At 39.5% G+C, this 20,721-nt stretch overlaps 1 protein-coding gene across 2 annotated transcripts in view; it reads right to left on the bottom strand.

Moving 5' to 3' along the window:
• Positions 1-16,640, bottom strand: part of OTOA (otoancorin) — a 42,782-nt gene extending 26,142 nt beyond the window's left edge. For both annotated transcript variants that reach the window (XM_065684340.1, XM_065684339.1), the window contains exons 1-18: positions 16,562-16,640; positions 16,245-16,273; positions 16,122-16,152; positions 16,001-16,028; positions 15,007-15,094; positions 13,401-13,532; positions 12,067-12,302; positions 11,745-11,848; positions 8,862-8,968; positions 8,284-8,423; positions 5,698-5,821; positions 5,101-5,316; positions 4,390-4,557; positions 3,946-4,086; positions 3,287-3,342; positions 2,805-2,922; positions 2,235-2,308; positions 553-688 (exon numbers count right to left, since the gene is read on the bottom strand). In XM_065684340.1, the coding sequence (XP_065540412.1) occupies positions 553-688; positions 2,235-2,308; positions 2,805-2,922; positions 3,287-3,342; positions 3,946-4,086; positions 4,390-4,557; positions 5,101-5,316; positions 5,698-5,821; positions 8,284-8,423; positions 8,862-8,968; positions 11,745-11,848; positions 12,067-12,302; positions 13,401-13,532; positions 15,007-15,094; positions 16,001-16,028; positions 16,122-16,152; positions 16,245-16,273; positions 16,562-16,640 (2,007 nt within the window). The remainder of the gene's footprint in view (positions 1-552; positions 689-2,234; positions 2,309-2,804; positions 2,923-3,286; positions 3,343-3,945; positions 4,087-4,389; positions 4,558-5,100; positions 5,317-5,697; positions 5,822-8,283; positions 8,424-8,861; positions 8,969-11,744; positions 11,849-12,066; positions 12,303-13,400; positions 13,533-15,006; positions 15,095-16,000; positions 16,029-16,121; positions 16,153-16,244; positions 16,274-16,561) is intronic.
• Between the last annotated feature and the right edge of the window lie 4,081 nt (positions 16,641-20,721).

Genomic DNA, 20,721 nt, shown 5'->3' with positions numbered 1-20,721 from the left:
ACATAATACAGATTACAGATGGGTAAGTCAAGAATTTATGTAGATGGTGACTGACATTACTGCATGAAATGCAGTGCAATAACGTATGCGAACAGAACCGTAGAAGGGATTTTGGACCTCTGGAGGTCACCAGGTCCACGCCTTCTGCTCAAAGCAGGTCAGCTACAGTAGGTTGCTTGGGCCCTTGGCACTGAGAGTTTCTCTGAGCTCAGCGACAGTCTAAGGTGCTCTTGCTTGTGACAATGAAGAAATTAGCATGTCTTGCTATTACGTTTTGGGCTCTCAGATACCACCAGCTATGGTTTCACTGCACAAACACAGAGCAGGAAAGCCTGTGTCTTGGGTTGCTCTCTGTATACAGGAGATCATGAGCATGTGCATGCAGGTTGGAGAGTTGAAGTAAGCAGAATAACTTTGCGAGGCACCACATAACAATAAACAGAAAGAAAACTAATCAGTCACTCTCGCTTAGTTTGGAACTGTCGGTGGCTAAGTACAGATTACTTATTTTGCAACTCCCCTCCACTGCTGACCCCTCCTAGCCATACCTACCAAGCACTCCTGTACTTTTTGTAGGACAGTGTTCTTTTTGTGAAGGCCTGGATTCAAAAGGTTCATCTCAGTCTTCCCCAGACTTGCAACAAAAGGGACACACAAGGGGCCTGAAACGTACTCCAGGTACTCAATCCTGCAGAAAGAATGCAAATTATATCATAATATAAACCTGACCTTCATACACCCATAACCACACCCATAAGATCTGCGATGATGGCGAAATTATACTTGAAAAACTGGACTTGAAATACTGTAAATGGGCCCGACCCAAAAAGCTGAAATTAATCCACACCTTACTTTAACTTACATCTTCTTCCAGTTCATGAGCACATGTGCCTCACTTCCAAACAAGGTTAAGGGTTGTAAACAGCTGCAAAGTGGATGAAAGTGCTCTGAGGTGCTTTAACACCATATGAAACAAGACTGTCTGCAATTCTTAAGCTTTTTCCCTTTCCTCTTTTTATTAGGAATAACTCTGATGAATGAAGATGTGGTGGGTGGACTACGGATGGCAAGTAATTTTAGACTAGGCTTCCTTTTTATCAAAGTCCAAGAGGCCTGCCAAATTAACAAAATGATGCTCTTTACCATCTAGAGTGGCCAGCAGCTTTGTAAATAAAGCTATATCCCAGATCTGCACATGTCCAGCATTAACAAGGTTTGTAGGCAAGAGTACCAGTGACTTTTGATGGCCCTGAACAAGCAACACGCAACTGTTGGCCAAATAACTTGGTGCTGCGGCTTATAGAAAGCCTTGTATTAAAGTCTATTATTATTTTACTATTTTTAAAGAGAATAATGCCTTCCCAAACAGAATGCTTTTCTTTCCTCACTTTTTTTCAATTAAAATTATTCCAGGAAAAGAACAGTTCTCATTCCCTTTTATCCCTCTAAGCTTGTAGGAAGAAAGAAAGAAAGAAAAAGGGGAATTAACAAGTTGTACAATTCAGGAATTTGTATCAAGGTACTATTATATTTTTTTCTTAAGGAAAAAAGCTATCACTGAATATTACTTGGCTATTTACATAAAGCAAAGTTTTGCTAACTTACAAAAATGCCTTTAAACACACTGAAATGATTTTAAACATACGAAGCAATTTCCTTGGGCAGAGCCCAATGGCTTTGTTGTAAGATATTCACTCTCAAAAAAAAACCCTGAACAAATAAGCAAACCAAGTCTCACAACCTAGGGGAAACAAAGGAAAAAAAAAACCCACACCCCAAGGAAAACAAAACCCAGCATAAGCTGTATTTATGTAACTTTTGTGATTCTAAACAAGTATGTTCAAGAAAGCCCAGCAAATGAGCCCCTTTCTTTTAGCAGACATCAGCAACAGTATAAGCAGCAACATTACAAGCTTTTTAATCTTCACTGCTGCCACACCACTGCACCATGATTAGTCTGGGCACAGAGAGCTTCAGGGGGGTCCGATTTCAAGGATGCAAAGGAATCCACAACTGTGACAAAAATGGGCTATACTAAAAGACACCAAGTATTACCAACTTGCATTTGAGACAGATTTCAGCTACAATCAGTGACCACTTTTTATAAGCTACCATTTCTTTGAATCATCAGTTTTCTTAGGACTGCAGAGATTATTTTAAAAGTGCTCAGAAGGACTAGTCTGAATGTGGTGCTAGAGATGAAGTAACTTAAGATGTAGTAAGATGTAACTCACGGAAGCACCAGTAAGAGGAATGGAGGAATAGATACATTGGAGACTTTCCAAAACTTCCACGCCAAACAATTAATCTAAAAGCAACAAAAAAATAAAATCTTGAACACGTGGAAATATGGAGAAAGAAGGAAATTATGGTTTATTACAGTTTATAATTTAGCATATATAAAACTGCATATTATCTGCAAAGAGCATTTTTCTTTGGCTTTTTTATGGTAGTTTAGAGTTTTCTTTTTGTAAACATCGGAGATGAAACATCCTGTATTTGGGTGCATGAGAGCATTTATATGTCTTCAATATCTACACACATTTCCAAACAGATTACTCATGAATTAGCAAGTAGAATGACTGTAGGAATTTCTTACAATTTGTAACAAATGAAATCATCAAAACAAAGTATAAGAACAGACAAATTCACACATAAAAGATTTAAATGAAATATGTCAACAGACAAGCTCACACATACAAGATTAAAAAAAAAAAAAAAAAGAATTAACCGAATTCTAATTTACCTACAGCTTGGCTATTAGGTAGTATGTTTATGTACACAAAGTCTTCCTTTGGTTTTACCTGATATGGAGAAAGTAGATGAAGATTCATTTCAAAGAATTTAAAAGTGTTTAAAAAAATGTCTGTACCCATACTTTCAATGTGTTGACAAGTTACTCCTTTCACAAGCTGTCCTGTGCTGATAGGAAAAGCAAAGTTCAGTCTTTTGAATGTTTAAGGATCTAGTCCTTACTTCCCATAGCCATGTCCTAAAACACAGTTTCTTGACCGCCTCTCTTTCCCATTTCTTGTAACTGAAAGGCTATTGAAAGTAAAACCATAATCAAATTGAAAAAATATTGACTGAGCCTTATACCAAAACCTCTGCAATCCTGATTTTAGATTTGGAGACCCTTTTTAATGAGGAAGCTGAATTACCCTGTGGCATCAAGGAACGAATAAACATAAGATAGTACAAAATAACCACATACTATTTATCTCAAAAATGCTCCCATAGCAAAATTAGACTTAAATACCATTTCAAGACAGACTGTCATCCATACCTTAGAAGATCAACAGGGTAGTTTTTCTTAGACAGTAATTCATACAGATATAAAGCCTGAAATAAAACCCACCATATTTAAAGTTAAGGTTAGGTACTCCAGTTGTAAGATAGAATAACTACTGAAAAGTTTTTGTATGCTTAACTCTTTTATGTAGTCTAAAGATATTTCTATGGTCCAGCTTGGCCAACCAAAACATTTGTCACCAGTGCTGAATTTCTTCACAAGACAGGACATTGCTGACTGGCATCATAAGATGGTGTTAAACATATCCATGGCACACAACCATTGAATAATTTAGGTTTGAAGGGACCTCTGGAGATCATCTGGTTCAACCTTTCATCTTTCTGGACAGAGTCAAAGGGCTGATTGTACACACAAATGTCTAGTATAGAGTACTGGAAAGAGAAAATGCACGTGGCAGCATCCTGAAGACATTTAAACTCAGCATATTAATGCTTTCCTTTCCATAGCATTGTCTCATAATTGCTGCTTAGGTTTTAAATGACCTCTGGTTGTTTACATCAAGATAGATATATATATATATATAGAACAGTTCCTTCCTTTTCCCAGTGTTCCTTGAACACATATGTGTTACAACATTTCCTGTTCTATCATACTAAATTGCATTGAAATGGGAACCGCATAATAATTTTTACCTGGCTTCTTCTTAGTTCTTTTTCTTTCATCATTGAAGAATTATATCCAGTCTGCTTCCATAAACCAGGAAGAGATATTTCTTTAAAGAAAGCTCCTGGTATATCTTTGACTGATGAAGAAAAATATCCAGATGCAGCTATCTAAAAAGAATAACATCGGCATTTCAGAACTGATGCTTAGACTTACAGGCTTTGTCCCTTCTATTCTGTGTAATATTTCTCTTAAGAGGATAAAAGTAAAACATGCTAGCATTAAAAACATCATGGAAATAAGCAAGAGAGAGCCTTCAAAATATACTTGGTGTCCAGAAAAATACATTAGAAATATTAACCATTGAGCTAAAACACATATCTTGGTGACAACATTTTAAATCATGCCCTGCATTTCTGGTTATTGTGCTCATGTGCAGTGAGAACCTGCTGCACTGTCAAGTTTATAATCACCTTCCTGAGGATCCCTTGTTGCTGTGCAGGTGATAAGTCAGGTAAGTATTGGGATGTTGTGCCTCGAATAATGTGAGAAAGCTCTTTTGGGTTCATGCTGTAGAATGACTGGGTACTGATACCAGTTACCAGGGCGCCCATTTGACTAACATTATAAAATGATAAAACCTGCAGAGATAACAGCACAAACAAACGGAAAGATTTCTGGCTAGTGAACAGCAGATACATATATTTTCAAGCAAAAGTTAATAAATCAAAACTATTATTGCTGAATACTTAAAACATTTCTTGCCTGAGGATGCACTTTTCTTAGATTTCTTCCGATTCAGACAAATCTGTCCAGGGAAAAAAAGCAACAATTTTCCCAGACAGTCCTTTTTTTGACACTTCAGAGAGGACCCTGACTCCTTCCATTACAGCATATTTAAATATATAGCCTAGGATCTCTGCTCACGCAAATTCTGCTTAGGGTAGTGACAGAGACAAAACAATATATACAACTGCCAAATACAGTCATTCTCTCTGTCACTAGAGAATTACTCTGGGAGATACACTCTTGGATGTTTTTATTTGATTTAAACAAATTTTTCACACCACTAACAGTACTAAAAAGAAGTCCTGTACTAAACTTTTCAAGATCTACAGTTATTGTTGAGAAAAAGCCATTTCACTTTTAAAAATAAAAGGTAGGAAAGCTGTTATCAGAGGTACCTTTTCATAAGAGAGATATTTACTGGATAAAATCATAACTTGGCTTTTTGTCCACCCAGATACTTGGTTTAATGTTGCAATAGCATTATGCACCGCTTCAGGTGACAAAGATTCCAGCTGACTTGAAGTTAGTCCAACTACAGCATCTGACAGAGATCCAAGGATATCATTCAATGTCTGGTTTTGCACGGCAAGGTCCAGGAGCTGAGATTTGAGCTAAAGCAAACAAACAAACAAACAAAAAATCAGAGGGGAAACGAAAGATTTCCAAGAACCAATTTCCATTATCACCCAAACATTTAAATGGAGTTTCTGGAATAGGCACTGGCAACCATTTAGTGACCACACTTCATAAAAATTCAAAAACAGAACCACAGTTCTGAAAGGAATATGGAACAGGAGGAAACAGAATTAAAAAAGAATGAGCAGTGTTTAAAAAAAGGAAGGGCTTTTATTCTTTGCATTATATGCTCCAGAACTATTTCTACTTATCTTTGACATGCCAGTAATTTTTCACTCTTTTCCTTCTATATTCAAGAAGAAAGTCCCTTCTCCTCTCTTTTCAAGATTACATTAGGCAAGAAGTACTGTACCCACCTTCTGAACCTCGGCCTGGAAACCTTTCAGTTGATTACACTTAATCATTTGATGAAGTAGAGCCCGGGCCACAGCTGCATCCATCTGTTCCATGTCATCATAAAAGCAAACCAATAAACCTAACCTATATAGAAGAAATACTTTAGCTAACTTCTAACATAAAAGGTGTCACTCTCAGGAAACTGAAATGCAGTGTGGTACACCCTACTTGTGCTTAAAACTTCAGCCATTTCTGTTTGTCGTCAGTGCGTTAAACCACAATCCTTAAAACTCCACATAGCCTGAAACTGGGAGACATATGCAATATTCTCTGTATTCAGCTGAACTCTACCTAAAATTACTTCTGCTGTAGAAAACTTAACTTTCCTAGTTCCAGAGTCCATGGCTGGATTTTTCCACCTAATGCCTCCCCTTCCCTTGGCAGAATTTGCAGTGTAATCTCCACTTTGAAAGGGATGGAGGGCTATTTAGTAAGTCACTAGAAGTGGCTTACTGAGTTCTTACCTGTATTGATGGGATGTTTTGAACTCCAAATCCTGCTTGGATTTCACATGCAACATAACTCGTTCATGTGTCAGAGTAGCAGCTAGAGCATTAGATAGCCCCTAGCACTTCATGTTTAAACAAAGCCTGCTGTATTACGCATCAAAAATATGACTGGCCAGTGTACAGAGACCTGTCCAATTCAACACTGGTTTGGAGAATCTGAACTGAGCTTCACTGTCTCAGTTGTGCCAGCACAGCAGTTTGCAAGGCAGTGTTATGAACTAGATGTGGAGCTCATTTTCCTTCACAGCGTCAGTGCTGTATTATCTAAGTTAGCATTTCTATTATCCTCTGTAATACACAACCACAGCCATACTTAGTGGAGAGAAGTAGTCATGCCACCAGGGGTAAGCACCTACTGTAGGTGGCCTTCTGACTTAGGCCTGCTGCTTATTTACTGCCATTACCTGCAGCCCTGCAAAGAAAGAGGTCTGGACTTCAAACTTCATAGTGATGGTGATGAATTCATTTGCAGGAAGCCTAAATCAATCCCTATGTCCCTGAAAAATCTTTGCCTTTGCTTTCAGAATTTACTCAGAATTAGAACCTACAAAGACATGGCCAAAGTCCAGCTTTCCTGCTACGGTCTCTGTTTTTCAGCAGTTCAGTAATGCAGGTATAGGCAGAGTCTAGAGGCAATAATGTCCAGATGTGAACTAAATCAACAGTGGACAATGCTGCAGCACTATCACAAGCTAAGCAAAATTCTGCAGAAAGGCTTAGCTTTTAGTTCCTTTAGTCCCTCAACAACAACCTGCTCAGCAATATAATAAAACACTGCTTCAGCAGCCCATCAGAATTCATGGGACATCATCAAACTAACATACAAATCAAAAAAAAACATCTATAACAGCATTTTTATAAGAAATAATTACCTTCTGATGCACTATTGCATAGCCTCCAAGAGCTCTTCATCTCCTTTGGGACTAGCAGCAATGAATAATACTACTTCTTTAAAGTAAAAGTGCATTTAAATCATCAGTATGGTTAAAATGAGTAATATAAGTGTGTTGTAAAATGGAATATAGTAAAGATTATGGAGCACGACATTTCTCTCATCTGTGAGAACATGGCACCTCTTGTGAGTGGCAGAATAATCTTCAAGATTTCTGACACTGGAATTTAGAGTGTGGGCATAATTCTTCTCTCGCTTACACCTCAGACAACCAGCAGTATTTCATGGAAGTGTGTGAATTACATTGCAATAATGATAGGAGCTCTGAAGCCATGAAGCATATTCTCTATTAGTTTAAAGCTCCAAGGCATCCCCCAAGGAGACTACAAATAACTTCACAGACAGTGGTGTCTTGGGACTAAATACATCCCCTGACAGGATAGCGTAAATGCAAATGTGGAGTACAGCACTTCCTCACAGATAGCTCACGCTCACTGCGTATTTATGAGTAAGAGCAGTTTGTGTTTTTGTTATTGTTAAAGTAAGTTCAGTGCTGAAAATCCAGTTTCCTGCTTAGACACATAACAGCTACATTCATTTAAACATGGCTCATCTCTACCCTTCAGGACAGGTTTTAGATCTCTTCACTTTGCAACCTTTCTGGTGACATGTAATTTAAAACGCACCTGCAGTCCTGGCTGGCATGAACTAAGATTTCCTCCCTCAATCTTAACTGTAACATGATTTCCACAAAACACCTCCATCTTCTGTGACTCAAACAGCCAAGTCAACTCATGTCCCTCCATCCCAGATTTTTTTATTGCTGTACTGTACAATGTGATGGAACTCTGATTGGGTCCCCCAGATACCGCTGCTGTAGTCCTCCTATGAATACTACAGACAGCTCCTCACTGTGAAGCAGGAGACAAAACATTAGCTAATTAGGCACACTGCCAAATTTTCATAAAGCAGCAATTCTTCACTGTTGCTAAACAGGGTTGGATTTCAGCCTAGATTTTTCTGCTGGAAGGAAAAAGCTATGCCACATCAACAGTTTCATCAGCTACTTATTGCTCCTCTCTCTCCTCCTTACTTATTCATTGTCTCCATACAGAGCCATAAAAGAAAAGGAAAAGCAATCTTGCCTGTAGATAGTTGAAGTGTTTCTCATATCGAATCCTGATGAGTTTATTCTTTCCAGGAAGCCTTGTGCGAGCTCTGGTGTGATATCATACACTGTGTCCAACTGTTTTGTTGCATTGTCATAGCTTATGAATAATCTTATCTGACCAGTACAAAATTATGAGTTAGGATTATGAAAAAATTACACCCAATAAAATGTTTGACACCCTGAATTGTCTTCATTCACGTAATGAGAAAAGAAGAAGCTACATTTGGATAACGCAGTACTTTTGAAGGCAAAGCTGAGCGAGCAAGTCTCTGTCAAACTGTCAAATTACGTGAAGGCCTTCATCACTAGTCCCTCAGTATCTCTCAGTACAAGTCACAAAAGCCTGATCCAGATAAATAATTACATATTAATACGCAGTTTCAAATTCCAGAAATGGAAGAATATTTGCGTGGCAATGAATTTGGATTCTCTTTATATTTAAATAACTAAATTACGTAAACTTTTCTCATGTTTAAATTTACATCTGTGTTAGTGGTGTTTGTAGCTGACATCACTTGACAATGATATATCCAACCATGTTTTATTACTTACTTCATAGAGACTAATTTTCAGAATTTCTTCCAGTGGGAGATGGACCATGTATCTTCCCAAAATCCATAAGCTTTCTGCACTGACCCAAGAAGTTGATTCATTGAACTCTGTTTCATACAAATAAATACTCATTACAATGTTAAGAAAGTAATTATTTTTCAAATATATTGTACCCAGCACATTATTATTGGTAAATAATTAAAAGAAATCTGCAAATCATAAAACTCCTTAGCAGAGTCAGGTTCCCTGCATCAGCTAGATTTCAGCACCACATTTTTAGAAGCCCATACATTTTTGAATTTAAATTAAATACTGGTTCCAATGTCTCAAATTTTCTCCTATGAAAGCCGTTAATGGTTTATGTTGTCAAAGTACAAAATGGATAAAGTATGGGGCAGAAAAAAAGAAACCACCAGTATTAAATATGGAGCAGCATTTTTAAAATTCAGTTTTCCTAAACAAATACATCAATTAAGAACACCAGGAAGGCATGATACTTTGAAACACTTTATACATCTTATGTATTATTACTGATGATCCCACTTATTTCATCAATAGGCAATAGCAATAATGGAGAAAATGAAAAATCATTCATACGCCTATATGGAAATTTGTTGGCAGAAAATACAGAATACCACGTAACAGTTAAAAAATGTCATTCATTCAGTAATATTCTCTCAAGGACTGAAAATGAAATAAAGATCCAACTATCCCTGAGAAAAAAGTATATACGGACTAGGAGGGCACTCTGAGCCACAAAGACAATGTTTTCTCCAAGGCGTCATAATCGGGATGGCTCAGCATGTGACACCTCTGAACACATTCCTTAGCAGTGCTGATACAACTCTGCTAAAATAAAAATCGGTGCACTTTGAAGAGTTCTGGTATTAATAGGCTACAAAAACCAGCCTATAAATATCAGAAGCTGAAAGACCCCATTTAGAAAGTGTTTTTTTTTTTTGAAAACACAGATCTAAGTAAGTTCCTTAGCTGAGATGAGATGATGCTCCTAGCAGACTTAGCATGCCTCCAGTTTTAAGTGCAATTACCTCCCATTACTAGGAACATTAAGAGAGTTGAAAGATATGATAGAAAAGTTAAGCAAAAACTAGCACAATTTAAGGACGTTAACTGTGGCCTTTAGCAGAGCAAACCTACAGTTACCAACCACGGAAACAGCCATCCCTCAAAACTGTTTATTTTTAAATGAGGTACAAAGTTCAACAGTTACTGTCTCCTGGTTTTGCAAGGCTACCAGCATGCTTCACCTCTGAACACCCCTGTGGGTTTAATATATGAAATGTGGTAACTGAGTGACAAAGAAATTTCTTAAAAGGTTTGTCTCTTAAGACATGTCATCTCCTGCCAGCCCAGTGATCCAGCTGCAGGGACTGCCTGGCACAGTGGGGAGATGCTGCATGATGAGGAAGCCTTCTGCATTCTGCACAACAGAGACGGGATGATGAGCCCTCTGCCTCCAAACCCAGCAAAAATGCCTGGAAGGTGGCCCTGTAAGTACCACAAGTATGAGGCTTCTTTCAAGTTTCTTTTCTGCTGAACTACAGTGAGGAAGATGCTGCTTGTGCAGAGGGTTGATTCCCTTCCCATGTGGTCCCAGTGGTATCAACGTAAAAAGTTAAAGTGAATGAATCAGACTATCGCAGGCCTCCCCTGCTGTCCTGCACTCTGTGCTGTGATGAGTGTTGTGCAGATACACTTGAGTGAGCTTTAGACTTGCCAGCCTGGATGTTGGTAGCAGTCCAACTGTGCCTGCTCAGGGCTGATGGGTTGCGCAGCTCATACTACCACAACCAGCTGGCAATCACACAGTTCCTTCAGGAGAGTATTCACTGTATCTGCACTGCTTTGCATTTGAAGCACCAATAAAGACATAAGAAAGGCGTGGTAATTCTCAATCCCTCCTGAGCTGGGTGATCTTTTACAGATGAAGGTTTCACTAATGTTTCAGACACAACCCAAGACGTCCAGTGCTGGGGATTTCTCAGGACTGCTGAGGCAAGTTCTGCATCTTTGCTTCCCCAGTAATGCACTGGCAATGATACCATCTCCTAGCAGCATCAGAAGTTCCTCTCTACGACTTAATGGGTTACTCTGCTATTTTGAAACAGCAAAAACCCCAGGAGCCAAATTTAGCTGCACTGAGGGAAGCAGATATTTTGCTTTTGATTTCCAGGGAAAGAGGAAGAACATACACATCTAAAAGTCTAAAATAATCTCACAACAGCACTGCTGGGATGTTCAGTGAAACCCAAGTACTGGCTCTGACGCATTAGTGCTGCTGCTGCATAACAGCCCCCTCATGGAGCCTGTCCTGCACTGTTCCAGCTGTGGCACATTTGTTTAAGACACATTAACATTAACAAGGCAAACAGATCTGGTAAAATGCATAAAATCAGAATTAATTAACTTTGTCTTCATCTCATCCCTTTTCTGAATGAGTCAGTGCCATGTGCAATAGAACTTTCACAACATCCTGCATTTCTGTCGTATTCTAAACAGTGCATTGGCTAATGTATTCAGAGACAGATCCAATTTTCTACTCTAAATTGGAGTTCAGAAGTGAACAACACAGCTGTGCAGAGTACCTGGCAAGTGTATCCTATTTAGGTCTTAGAAAAAGGACCTGAGTACAGAGACTTTATGTATAGCTCTGCACACAAAAGACGAAGAGCAAGCATCGCTATTCGCTATTCACAGCTATTTGCTGTGAATACCAAATATATTGTTTACTGTATTCAGGACAGCTACTCTTACACAGACCTGTGTTAAATTTGGGAAACCATTCAATACAATGGACAGGTCTTTTGCTAACTGTTTTTCTCTTATGATAAGAAAGTAGAAAACACTTTGTACATAACATACCACTCATGTTATAGGACTTTTGTAGAATCTGCTTCATCCAACCATACAGAGCTTTCTGTGTATTTGCTGAGGTTTTGTCATAGAGGTCCTTGAATACTGCTGACCTAAGTGATACAAGGGCATGTTAGTTCACTAATGAGTTAACTATCTAGGGGTTTTTTTAATCACAAACATGGGCAAATGCTTTTAGAAACAGCCATACATAAGCAGAAAGCAGTATCTGGACAACAGACTGAGACCATATAGTAACCTCTTTTTAAAAGTATATATAGCCAGCAAATACTACATAGTTTTAACTGTGTCTGGAAAATAAATGGCTTACAAGTTTCTGAAAGCATCCTCCGGCAGAACGTTTGGGAAGCTCCCGATGACATCAGGCTGGAGATAGTTCACCACTGACACACGCAAAACCTGGCTTAGGATATCCACACAGTCCAGAGCACTCAGAGCCAGAAAGCATTTATCCAGTGTTATAAGGAACAAGGTCCTGTTTACTCCTGGGCTTTGAAATATTCTCTCTCTAGTTTTGTCCCAATCAAGAATAGTATTTCCCATTTCCTGCAAGCAACAAAGAGTTAAAAGAACAACTCTATGATTAATTCAGTATATTGTTCATTTTGAGGCCTGACAGAAAGCATTCTATAAAAAATATGGTGCTGTTCTCATGAAAAACAGCTGCAGAATACTGTTTAGTGCATTCCTTCAGGTAATTTATTTCTGGCATTGACCAGACAGCAGCTTGAATCTTTTGACAAAATCAAAACGAAAAACATAAAAATAATCCAAATGGCTGAAGTTACAGTGTGTGCTCTCATAAAGAATTAGTTACTTGGAAAATGAGAGAATATCCGAATTGAATATTATCTCATTATTATTTTTGTTTGAATAATTATTATGTTTATTAATATGTTTAATAATAATACTCATTTGATTATGTTGAATACTGGATTATACAGTGTTTGTTCTGGGCAGTCACCTCGTGCCTGGCGTAACACATTACAGTTCTCCCAGATTGATCTCCCCCCTCAGCGACACCCAAGCTGGAGGCCCTTCCTCCTAGCAGAAAAGATGCCAAGTGCTCTCACACACCAGGCTGTGATCCCACCCCTGCAGTGAGATTCCTTCTGCAGGGTGTCCCTCCTCCAGGGAGGATTAATCCTGTGTCCTGGGTGGCACTCACTGATTCTGAGCGAGACTTTCAAGACGGGTCACACAGGGACACATCACAGAGGTAATGAATGATGTTATACTGCCTCTCCTCCAAATTGTCTAACAATTTGCTTGTATGCTCCCATAGCTAGTTAATAAGATAATTTCATCTTCTTTAGTCATTACGGCTCTCTTTCTAGCCACTGAAGAAAAGCAGATACTCCCTGAGAACAACTGATCCTACCTACTTTAGATACTGTGTAGAAAGATAAATCATTCCCTGGAGATTTGTTTCTCTCCACTGATTGCAGAGAAAATCCATATAGCCAACTTGGACTTGGCATCAAACTTTTAAACAAGAATTAAGTAAGTCCAGCTTTAGGAGTGAGGCCCCTAGAATCTAATCCAAGCCGAGTCAGTAACTGCAATACCCCAAGTCTGGCCCTGCCCCATTTATTTGAACCATTGACAGCAGCTTTTCTTTTCCACAAGTGCAGAGTAACTTACAAGATGGTCCTTTCTGCTGTTGAAGAGATACTTCATTGCAGTTTGGAACTGCTGCTGATCAAGCTGTTGAAATTCAGACAGTAGTTGCCTAGGCTGGTATAAAAGGTTCTTCAGGTAACTTTCTATGGACATCTGAAGTATAGAAAAATAAGCATAATATACATAAAACTCATACTATTGTACTAGGGGCATCTTTTACTCCCTGAAAATCTCTGCTTAAGGAGGGTTAAGTGTTTAGCTCCTGTATTGGCTGTGTTGTCAACAACTAGCACAACTATAAACACAAGCAGTAGACAAAATAAATGCAATTCTGAAAGACAGGAGTTTTTAAATCTTGTTCTTAGACTGAGCCAAGTGGCACGAGCAAGTCCTCTGAAGTGAGCCATTTAACACAGATGCCTCAGGTTCTCACTTCATAAACCAAGAGTAATAATACTTTTCTGCTTCACACAGCAGGGCTGTTAAAATGAAACTTGTAAAGAGCTAAAAAAAAAATGTAAAAAAATCAGGTACTGTGTGCATGCAATTATTACTTAAAAAAAGGAAGGAAATGTGCAATTAGATGGGAGGAAAAGTCTGTACCAAGCTGTAAGGCAAAAATTCTCCCCCATCAAATTGCATTACCAGGTAACAATCTCATTCCTGTTTTGAATATCTAAGGGGAATTCTAACACTGGAACAGAAAACACTGGAAGGCTCATTAGCATCAGACTGGAGTAAAATCCCTTCTAATTCCTGACAGAATTATTTCAGAATTAATTTGGAATTTGTGTTGAAACTGTTCTTTGTTGGTTTTGCTTAGTTTGCATTGCCACCAACAAATATTAACACAGATAGGTCCCTGCTGCATGCTTAGAGCCTTAAACTGTTAATAAACGTAATCAAATGGGAAGAAGCACTGGTAGTCTCATGTAGCTTTGGCTGAGCTGTGACAGTGAAATGGAACTTGGGAAATGGTTCAAGTGCTGTGGAGCTACATGGCAGTGCGCTTCTGGGAATGCCCGAGGCTCAGAGGGCACACATTTGACACCTTCCTTTTTCAGGTCGTGTGTGTGCACATGTAGGGAGGATGAAGGGGTTCAGGCTTTGATTAGCAGGCTACAGCTCCACTTAAACCAGCTCATAGCTAATCATAATGACCAGGGATGAAGAACAATGACTCTTTCCTACATTGCTTCCACACTGACAATTTACAGAAACAGAGATCAGAGGAGCTTTAAGAGGTGAATGTGTTTTGTAGGATGCTCTGGAGCCTCTCATTCCATCCAAAGCGGAGCAAACTACCTCCACAGTCAAAATCTGGGAGAAACCTGCCGTTTTGGGGAGAAGAGCATGTATACACACTCATTTACAACTTAGAAACAATAGCTGAATCTGAAAATTCCTAACATCTGCTTTCTATCAGAGAAAAAGCAAAAAATCTTACTATTATTTCTGCCTTGCATACCCCTGCAGTCTTAGGGGAAAAAGACAACCAAAGCCCCTATTCCTATTTCATACTTATCTGCAGCACTGTAGATCTGTTAGTTACCTCTATTACTGATAATGTAATTTTGGCTACAGAGACAGGCTGCTTTTTTAAATAACACTTTTAAATGGCACAAACCTGTAGGCTGCTAAGAGTGAACATAACTTCCTGCGCATGAAAATATGCCATGACTTTTGTAAGCATATCTGCTGTCCAGACATTAGAACTGTAACAGAAAACAGGACCAAAAATACCAGCAAAGTAACATAACATGTAAAATAGCAGATTACAAGACAAAACAAAAAACCCCCACTACTACTAATACAATAATGACCCGAGTACTTAGCTTTCTGGCCTGACTAGACTATTAGCCAACTGATCTAATGCAAAGAAAACACAGTTCAGTGAGGAAGTGAATGAGGTTATTTTCTCTAATGCCACAACCACCCACAATGATCTCTACTTTCCAATGTGCTGCCATTAGTACCATCGCCAGACATGAGACAAGTTGTGCTGCGGCTAGCCCGGAGCTATAGGTGTGCTTCCTGGCACCCATTATACCTCTTCTGATCTGCTTCTAGAAAGAAAGTACATTGACTAATGTCTGCTTCCTTTTCCTCAGCAGAGTCATTAATTTCAGTGTGTCTTCTTTACACAGCCATCGATTTTCTCAAAGAATGTAGGAGTAGAAACTGCTTTTGAGGCTTATAGTGCTCTTTCAAATTTAGACAAAATTAGCAAATAATTCAAAAGTCACCAGGAGCTGGAAGTGGGACAGATGGGGGATGGAGTGGGACTGAAAGAGGGAGATGGACAGAAAGCTGGAACTGCACCTGATTTCCTTAAGAAGCCATTCTGAAACATATGAACAAAGTTAATTGTCAGAACATTTGAAAACTGTAGCTGGTGTTTATTCTCAGTCTCATTCTGTGTATGTTTTTTGCTTCATCACGAAAACCATCTTTTTCCCTTGTTAAGAGGAAATACTCCTCACAGGAGATCTAAACCAAAGTAATCATATGTGCCAATTTTATTCTATCCATAACGTTTCAGTTTCAATGTTAATGAAACAGATCATATCTGAAGTGCAAGATAATACCAAAGGATCAAGATGGTGAGAATAATACATTACCTTTGGAAATGAAGTATATCAAGGAGTGCTGCACATGAAAAATGGAACATAAAAAGTTATGGTGAGATACTGAGTTTTAATTCCTTTTAGAAGTATAAGTGGGAACAATTTGGTATATTACCATTCAGATATTTCCCAGTTATTACTTCCTCCTAAGAAAAAAAACCATAAATATATGTAATAAATTATTATTTATAAATTATAATATAAAATGTTAGTAGAGAGATCAAATAAAAATACTAACCACAGCTTTGTGTAATAATGGAGGCAAATCTGTAAAAGATTATCCTGTTACTGCAGTGATCAAAACTATATATACACATCTAATTTATTTATAAGTATTGAATGCAGTTTTGATTAAAGCTATTTACATAAAAACAGTGAAAAAAAAGGGCTACATAATAAGCAATCTTGCTTAAATTCTTTGCTGACAGAGCTCCATGAAGTCAAGAGAGCAGAGAATACGGTCGTAGTTACTAAGTAGTACTGCATCTATTTTACTACACATAGCTTTTTCCATCCACACAAAATACATCCCTCACACAGGAGATCTGGTCTTACCTTCAGTGTTTTGACTGTGTATAATCTCAGCATGATTCACTGACATCAATAAGAAACATACCTTCAAAAGTCCGGACATTTCTTCTAGTGCTTATTAAAATCAGAAGATATTTAAATTGTAAAGGAAAACATAAAGAACAGTCAAAAGGCAATATTCACACAAAACTTTCATAGCTATAAATCAGAGACAGACTAAGCTATGGAGTACAGATAGAGATCAGAATGATCTAAAAGTGCTTGCTCCCAAGTTTTTAATTTAGGTCTTTTCCCAAGATAGAGATACATTTCATGCAAATACAAGTCTGTCAAGTGTGCATGTGCAGACAGATTTATTTCCCTTTCACCAAGCAGCTCTTTTAATTTCCTTCCTAGAAGCACTGTTTACTTACTAACCCACTTTACACTTCAGTATGACTTAAATGCAGTTTTGTTAAAGCAAACAAATCCTTTTAAATTCAGATAAAACAGAAAAGAAATTGGGGGAGCGAAAAAGGAACCAGTAAACAAGCTCCAAACAAACCCTAAGCTTTCTCTAGCTTAAGTTGCCTGCACAATTGCTGCAGACCAGGTCTGGGACCCTTCGTTTGGAGGTCTCTGAACTCAAACGGCTGGAGGGTCCAGCCCTCTTGCTCACCCCATGGCATTGCAGGGTACTCCAGGCATGGAGGGTGAAGGAGTGCTCCTCTTCCCTACTGCCGCCACTCTATAAAGAGGGCAATATCCTTATGCCCTTCTGAAGCAGAGGGAAAGTGACACATGAGAAAGTTGGGAGTTCAAGACCATGCCACTCTATTTAGATGGATGAAAGCTCTACTCGCAAACATACGAACAATTTTTCACCATCAACTAGGACATAGTTTCTATGGAAACACATGTTTTGGTAGTTCTTGCTATCACTGCTATAAAGATCACTGAAAGATAAATTAGCTGGAAGAGCAGTAACGGGATACCTGGAGCTCTTCATCAAGGTGTGTCTGATTCTCATCAGAAAAGACTGATAGTCTCACAGTTGTCCTACATGAAATGAATTTGTTGCTTTCAGTCTAGTTCCTGAAGGACAAGAATGCAGATTGCAATAATGCAATGGGATGGAAAGGCAGCAGAGACTGAACAGATCTTGCTCCAGGTATTTCTGCAGCCGCATGCTCTCTGCAGCGCCGAGGACCACAAGCTGCTTTAATCCACACTGCACTAAGTTTACTGCAGAGAGGATCTTCTGCCTCTGCACCCTCAGCCTGGCCCTCTGCCCAGCCGTGAAACTAGTGACTGTGAGGTACAAGATGATGCCCTGCTCTGCAGATTGCAGCTTCTTACACTGGGATTAGTCCCCAGTTTTACCAAATTACATGGAGATCCCTGCTGGCCAACTGCACTCTGACACTGAGATGATTTTGTTAGGGTTTCTCTATTTTAAGAGTATACCTGAACAGACCTAATTTCTGCATTTCCTCTTGCTGTTGAATTTGGATCCATTCTCTCTTTTTTAATTAAAAGTTCTCTGCCACAGCTTGAGTTACAGATCTGAACATCTGATAAATATGAACGCCTTTTACAGATTGTTTAATCTCATGTTTCAGCAAGGTACTTCTTTGTGAAAACGGCTTTTAACAGCCTCTAGCAATACTTGAGTCTAGCACAAATACTTAACTTCAGTCTTTAAACAGGAGTGACTCAAACTGACAGATGGGGGAAAGTTTAAACATTAAGATTTCAAGCAGCTATTGCCTCCGTCCTGTTCTCGCACACACACACTGAAACCCTTTTCAGCCATTCTTTTGGGAGCACCACAGTATGTCTCTCATTCAGAAGTATCTGGTTTCCCGGACAATGAACTTTCTTGTGTTTGTTTCTGCCTTTGCCCTATTAATTTTGCAGAAAGGTTTGATTACTTCGCATAGTTTAAATTATGCTACAAATGTCAACCCTGATTTGTTTATTCTAATTCATTCACTTTGATCAGGGAGGATATTTTACTTAAAGCATGCTATATTAACATTCAAGGAGATTAAATGCTAAGAAAGTGCTTTTTTATCCTAACTTGGGTGAACAATTGGCAGGTGCAGAAATCTGCTGTGGAATAGCCCTGTTTGGCAACGCAATCTGCGGGATGAAACAGTTCCTCTGGCAGTGAAACAAGTCTGTTTGCTGAAGTTCACTGCAGCTTTTAGACAATCCCAAATCACGCTGTGGGGATCTCTTGCAGATTACATCCAGTATTTCCCCAGGGATTGCTCCTTGCACCACGGCAGCACATGCTATGATCAGATCTCCGAGATGTCACCCTTGCAGGACTCTCCAGTTATGAGAAGCTCCCAGACCGCCTTCTCCTCTTGCTCCCTGAACAGCTGCTCTGCCATGTAAAGAAATCCTAGACATTTTATCACTCACTCCAATGTAGCTGCTGCCTTATCTGAGGCTTGATAACCAGAAAGCTAACCTCATAACCAGAAGTCTTGCTGATAAGCCCTTGCATGGCCAGTGCCCATCCTCCCCCTTCCAGCCAAGCTACCAGCACCTCTGGAAAAAAGCACTATATGCAGTGAGGGAACCCTCAAGGGGTTCAGGCTAGAAAGCGCTAGAGGGAAATAAAACCCAGGCAGAAGAGAAAAGCTAGCTGGTGGGCTCTTGGGGAGAGCCAGGACCCCACAGCACTTCACCTACCTGTGCTGTGCGCACTTCCTTCCCTGCGCTGGCAGTGCAATGAGCTGGGCGGCTCCAGCCAGACCCCGAGAGCAGGGGGCAGGGACTGGGCCAGCACCGCCTCACAGCCTCAGGTATCTGCACGGCAGCACCCAACCTTCAGCCAGACTGGAGGGGGAAGTCTCTGCTGGGGTGCTCAGAGGCAGGCAGAAGAGGAGGCTTCCCCTCCTGAGACAGAGAGCTCAACAAGTTGGGGGTACGGAGGGGAGGGGAACACAGGGCCAGGCTGGTGCTTCCCAGCACCCTGTTCCTCCCATCCCCTACCCCAGGCATGGGTAGGTGGCCCTGGGCTCCTCGGAGTGGAACACAAACTGACTGTACCTGGGATTACCCAGCGAAAGGAGGCTGCAGTTTCTGCGAGATGAAGTTGTTCTAACTTTGTGTTGAAAGTTTCTGATTAAATCATGCCTTTGCAACAGCATCTTTTTCCTGCGATGCAACACACCCAGTGCCACCTTGACAGAACAGATAGTTTCGTTAATCTCCAGGGTAAAATATGGCACATTAGTGAGACCACAGAAGTGCAAATTGTACCATCACCCACAGCAGGACAGGACAGCAAAGGGACAAGGCGGGTTCCCCAAGCCTGGGAGTGGTGAATTTGGACACTGAACTTGCAACAAATATTTGTTCCCTTGGATTATATGTTGCAGTATTTCAGGCAATTTAACTGACTACTGAACGCAAGAGGTTTTTTTGCATGGGCTATATGCCATTAATTGCACACAAATGGACTTTCAAGACCTGGAAAGAGACAGAAGCCCCTTCCTTGAGTCAAGCTGCACCCTTTCCTTTGCAAGGAACTGATTTTGTAAGTACAGGTGTAGGTACAGTTCCTTCCGGCTACTCTGTACGTTCAGCAGAAGTAAGCAGGTTTCTAACCCTGCTGAATTTAAGCTTACTCTGTTCATAGTTTTTCCCCGTTACTGCTCATATTTTAATAAACATTTTAATTCTCCATCTCAAGTGCAAGAATACTTGTTTAAATAAAGGGAACAAAAATTCACAAATCATCATTTAAAAAGTACCAAACCATACAACAAAACCAGTTATTACTTACATTGCACCTTCTCACCCAAAACCCCTCAAAGCTATTACGAACCAAAGTCCTAAGTGGCAGGACTAAAAGATATCAGATATGAAACACAGTCTCCCGTGTGATTTTCAACCTGTGGGTTTAAAACACTGAAGTACCTTTGAAAAAGTCTGTCTTAATATGTATTTGCCACATGAAGTTTAATTCATTACACATTCAGAAACATTTTCCCACTACTGATGAGTATAAATGAAGATAACAAAAGACAAAATGAACAGATTCACTCCAGAGCACACATGGCTCATTTTTTCCAACAAACAAGCCTGATTGTGCCAAAACTCAACAGCACGTTATAATACTGAGAATAATACTGAGCCTGAATTACTGTTGAAAAAAACCCCACCAGTCAACTCCCTCACTCCAT

The sequence above is a fragment of the Lathamus discolor genome, chromosome 6 (assembly GCF_037157495.1).
Source record: "Lathamus discolor isolate bLatDis1 chromosome 6, bLatDis1.hap1, whole genome shotgun sequence".
Taxonomy (NCBI): Eukaryota; Metazoa; Chordata; class Aves; order Psittaciformes; family Psittacidae; genus Lathamus; species Lathamus discolor.
The sequence above is the reverse complement of the archived record's forward strand: the minus strand, read 5'-3'. Positions and strand labels throughout refer to the sequence as shown.